The sequence below is a fragment of the Penaeus vannamei genome, chromosome 36 (assembly GCF_042767895.1).
Source record: "Penaeus vannamei isolate JL-2024 chromosome 36, ASM4276789v1, whole genome shotgun sequence".
NCBI classification, from domain to species: Eukaryota; Metazoa; Arthropoda; class Malacostraca; order Decapoda; family Penaeidae; genus Penaeus; species Penaeus vannamei.
Window position 1 is genome coordinate 22,182,951 of NC_091584.1, and position 5,000 is coordinate 22,187,950.

At 36.8% G+C, this 5,000-nt stretch overlaps 1 protein-coding gene across 4 annotated transcripts in view; it reads left to right on the plus strand.

Annotated features, from left to right (window-relative positions):
- The window catches only part of LOC113809635 (uncharacterized), a 21,284-nt gene that overhangs the window by 1,057 nt on the left and 15,227 nt on the right, over positions 1-5,000 (plus strand). Inside the window, exons 2-6 of one of the 4 annotated variants that reach the window (XM_070114500.1) lie at positions 956-1,129; positions 3,175-3,221; positions 3,385-3,447; positions 3,634-3,804; positions 4,469-4,556. In XM_070114500.1, coding sequence (XP_069970601.1) covers positions 3,181-3,221; positions 3,385-3,447; positions 3,634-3,804; positions 4,469-4,556 — 363 coding nt within the window. In that variant the 5' untranslated portion in view covers positions 956-1,129; positions 3,175-3,180. Of the gene's footprint in view, positions 1-955; positions 1,130-3,119; positions 3,222-3,384; positions 3,448-3,633; positions 3,805-4,468; positions 4,557-5,000 lie in introns of all 4 variants that reach the window. The other 3 variants (XM_070114499.1, XM_027361280.2, XM_027361279.2) reach the window with 3 other exon arrangements.

Consider the following 5,000-nt stretch of genomic DNA (forward strand, 5'->3'; position numbering starts at 1 on the left):
TTTGGCTGTATCACAAAATTGATATGCTAATTTTAAGTTTCACAATATCTCAAAGTTCAATATTCAACATCTGAGATTTTAAACAAAATAACATAATGCATATTCCCCATATTTAGTCTCTAATAATATAAATAATATAATATAATAATATTAAATAATATCCATATATTTCCCCTACAGTATCAGCCTTTAGGTCTCCAATACAATTGAAATACAAGAGCCTCAGGTTTAATCGCCTTTCTTAACACGCAGCTTCAGCCTAAATGAAATCAAAATTATTTAAATGCGATTGTTTACTGAAATTCATAGGATTTACTCCTCACAACTCAACGCACTTGTTCAGTAATTCAGTTATTTATTGCTCCTTCTTTATATAGATAATGGCATCAAAGTTGGGCCAAGACACACCTTTGGCTAAATAAATTATAAATATATGTTTATATATATATTTTAGTTATCCTGCTAACCAACAAACTAACCAACCCTACCAAAAACAAGCATTTACCGTATTTGAAATAGAAAATATCATCATATTTTTGGGGTGAGTATTATAAAATAATTTTGCCCAAAGGGCGTTTGTAGTAAGATATTTCTGTACCATAATTAGATGGCTTAATACTGATAACGCACACACGTGCACTCCCATACATATATGTCTAAAGTAATGGATAGATAACGGCCTTTTATGTAGTATTTCCGAAACCTAAAACACTATGATACACTTTGATACATGTTTGCCCTTTATACACAGTATTGAAACCTGTTGAAAATCTTTTCGGTTTGTATCACTTTGTATGTCTCTAAATTGATACAGTGTGATGCATTCCGAACAGCCAATCAGAGTGTGATATTTTTCGAATATACTTCACATAGTCTCTCGAAGGGATTTATATTTTCTCTAATTATGCCTCACAGCTTGTGTTTCCCAAATAAAACGTTTTTTGTGTATTCTTAGCAGTACATCAAGCCCGACCACAGCCAGCAGCTCCAGGCCCACCCAGGTCTCCGCCGTCGGGGAGCCACACCACTCTAGCACCCAGCCATACCTGTGGGCACTCACACCCGCAACAGACACTCGCTAAAGAGATAACAGACCAGTCAAATAGAGGACGACCAATCCTCTATAACGGTAAGAATTTGCACTGTGTCCAAGTCATGTGGTATTGACTTTAGTTCTTCAAAATCATTCTGTACCTTTATGATATAACCATGCAGACTCAAAACATCAAAGAAAAGTCTGAGTATTTTGGTTTATTGATGTAATTCAGGCAATAATATCCTTCATCTTTGACACCGACCTCTTATTTTGACTCAAATGATTCATATAACTTCCTCACGGAGAATATGATAAGATGCAAAGCCTCAAATAAGATCTGTTTACACAATACTTACTCAGTTACAGTCATAAGCAATCACACAAAACCGTACTCACACACCCACTCTCACAAAACGATACATTAAGAGCCATGTCATATATTACCTTCGTCTAAGGGCGCATCTTTAGTATCATAATGCCAAACGAAATTGAAAAAAAAGAAAAATACTTTTGCTCCACCCACATCCAATAATAACGATTATAGTTCTGCACGCCGCCGCCCAGCCTATAGGCCTATCATTTCTTCTCAACGGCAGCAACAGACTTTCTAGAAGTAGTCCATGTCTGCTTCCTTTCCAAGAATTTCCATAATCGCACGACTGCCATTATTGCCTTTACTGGAAATCGCCTCAACCCTCAAAAAAAGAAAAGAAAAGAAGAAGAAAAAAATAACGTTAATATATTCAAGAAATGAAAGCAAAGCAGTAGGGTTTGCTTGACAGTTGCCAACTCGGTATCACCTTTCCATCTTGGTGGAAATCCTAGTCGGCAACTGCTAATGTGCCTACATGTATTAGAAATAATAATAGGACTTCGAAGTTCTCATTTTTTTTTTTGGTTCCTTTTTATTTTTTCATTTCGCCAGTGTCTGTACTGAACCATATTTAAAGAAAATATACGAGAGACACCACAGAATTTCGTACAGTTTAATGTGGGCGTAAAGGGGGCGGGGTTTAGATTGAGGACGCACTATCCGATACCAGATATGGCCAAGTACATAATCATTTGTACAATTTACTCAACATTGTGTTTTGATCAGCAGAAGTAATACAAAAATTCCCAAACTTTCTTTATATTAACGAAGTATTCCATACCATGAACTGTAAACCCTATGAGAAATGTAAATTTTAGGTTCAATAGGCAAGCTGGTTGTGGTCCTACCTGTTGTCAATGTACCTTGTTACCTACGGACTCCATTCTCTATCCCCGCCCCCCCCTGTTGAAATTGTATCAATTTAATATGCCTGAAGAAAGACATACTGGCATGGTAACTATTACTACTCCCCTCTCCCTTCCCCCATCTTCGAGTTCGTGGTCTCTGCTAATAATACCTAACCATCACTTTCCTGGCTCTCCCGCTGCCTTGTCCGGTTATTCCCATCAGCCAGAAGGAACCTGCTATGTGTGTACCTAAGCTTATAAGTCTTCAATTCCGTTCGCTACAAAACGCACAATTTTGATGGAATGGACTGTAGTGCGATACATGTATTCTTTGAACAAATGCCACTGTCCCAAGAGGTAATACGCTTAGCAGACGATGCATATATTGTTTACAAATACGGGTAATGTTGAATAACAAGAACTATTTTCAGTACTGATTCTAAAAAAAAGAAAGAAGAAGAAAAAAAAGAGCCCTGAGGAACTTTCAGAAGTAGGAATACATGGAAAAAAATAAGGTTAAGCTTGTTTAGGACCTTCATACCAAATGCTATAGCAATGTTATAGAAGACATAAACAAAAGCACACGAAAAGTCAACTTTTCCAACGGAACACAAGGATGGTGCTCCCAATTCATGTGCTCGGAACTATACAATGCAAACATAATGGTCATAACGATAGCAGAAAAATAAGTATGAACAATACAGCTCTACCTTTTGTTCAGCATAATTCTTCTATAGCCTCTCGTTTTCATTAGAAATCATGAACAGATTCTTAGTTTTTGAATGAGTCATGATATTTCTATCTTTCATCTTTCTCATCTTATTAGATTTTAATAAGAAAACAAATATTCATATATCCATAGGGAAAACAGGACCATCTTACATTAGAGAAATAAAAGAGAATTCTTCTTTTGATAGTACGAAATGTTAACCACAGGATTCGGACGCCTTCTTAGACCATGCAGGTGAGGTGAATGACAAAGAAATGTGTAAAAATGCTCCGAGATTTATACTGACTGCATATACAGTTAATTATCTCAATTTCTTTTCTGATTCATCGAAATCTGGAAATGTTATTGAAGAACCTGATGCCATATCATAGCTGAAGATTACTATAACACTTTTCAGGACTGTGATCGGTTCGTCCAACAAAGTCAAGTTCTCCACACGTCCGGTCTCCCAAAGATATGAGTAAGGATTTTCATTCATCTATCTCTTCATAGTGTGTGAAAGACAGAAAAAGAGAGAGAATAGTTGAGGGTCAAAGATAGTGAATGGAAATTGTGGTATTTTTACTTAGTAGCCACCAAAACACAAATCACGAGTCATTGTCTGGAAGGGGGAAATAAACAGTTAACACTTTTCATTTTTCTCCAGAGTTGAAGATGGGCGTGAGTTCAAGTGGCTTTGGCCTGCCAGTAGAGAGGAGGCGATGTTCAAAGCAGCACACGACATAGGATGCAAGACTCTTAATGCAGTCTACAGATACAACACCGTCAAGCCCTTGGACCCTGGACACGTGGAGCAAGCCCTGAGGCACTTTCAGAGGTAGGGATACACGGAAAGGATTAAGGCTAAGCTTGTTTAGGGCCTTTATACCCAGTGTTACAGAAATGTCCATGGAGATCCAGTTATCAAGGGTGGGATGGTGACCAAACATCGGGAAGGTTTGCTAAAGGGTTTTCGAAATGCCTAAGGAGATGGCCCTAGCTACTCTCACTATACGGAGGGAGATCTGTTTACGTTAAGAATAATTCGTAATAGATATCCAGGACACGGTGCATGGGGGTCCACCGGAGGTTTCAAAGGTTGCAAAGGCATTACCGAAAGCCTTACTGATGACCTAGAATTCAGGTGAATTGTTTTGGCAACGATTGGCTTTGTTGTCTTAAGTTTGAGGGATATGGTTAATGAAAATTGGAAGTATAACTTTGTTGCATCATTCCCAATAGCTTGGACACTGTATAGGAAACAACATATTCAATAATTTGGTTTGGCTTTAGTCTCGGAGAAAACAAATACATTGGGGTTAAGAGCTTAAAAGTAAGGGGAAAAAAATCACTGTTGGAAGGTGAATAAGAATGATCATAAGGACGCACATTCATCAAATAATTTCCTGTGCCGTTGGGAAGCAACAGCAATGCAAATAGCCACATATAGTGAATAAATGCAACCTTTAAACTCTACATATAACTAATAAAGACATTAACAGAAACGTCCCCAACTGCCGGTGCTTCTTCAAGGAGCGAGACGGGAAGTTGTGGGTTTGTGAGGACCCGAATCCTGACGTCGATTTCGAGGTCAGTTGGTATAGATTTCCTTGTGAAAAAATAAGAATAAGTTACCTTGATTAGAGTGAAAGATACGTATAATAGTAGCAATGTTGAATCTGATTAATGATCTATTTTCTGAAAATGGCTATGGATACTGTATTGTATTGTATTGTAGCTTAGATTATGTAAGCTTTGAACTTAAAAACAGGAAATTTGGATCTTAGAAGATAATTATTTACTTTAAAAAAAGAATCGTAGTTATGGAACACTGGAAATATTGTAGTTTGTGATATATCTAAATTTTGTATCGGGTACCGACACAATGACAGATTTTAATTTGCTTTTAAGGAAATATAATGGCCTAAGATTCCCTTAAAATTATAGTTCTGTTCTAGAAATATAAATAAATATATAAATAAATAAAAAATAAAATAAATGTTTTGTTTCTTAGAAAAATTAATGGTTGTGGAC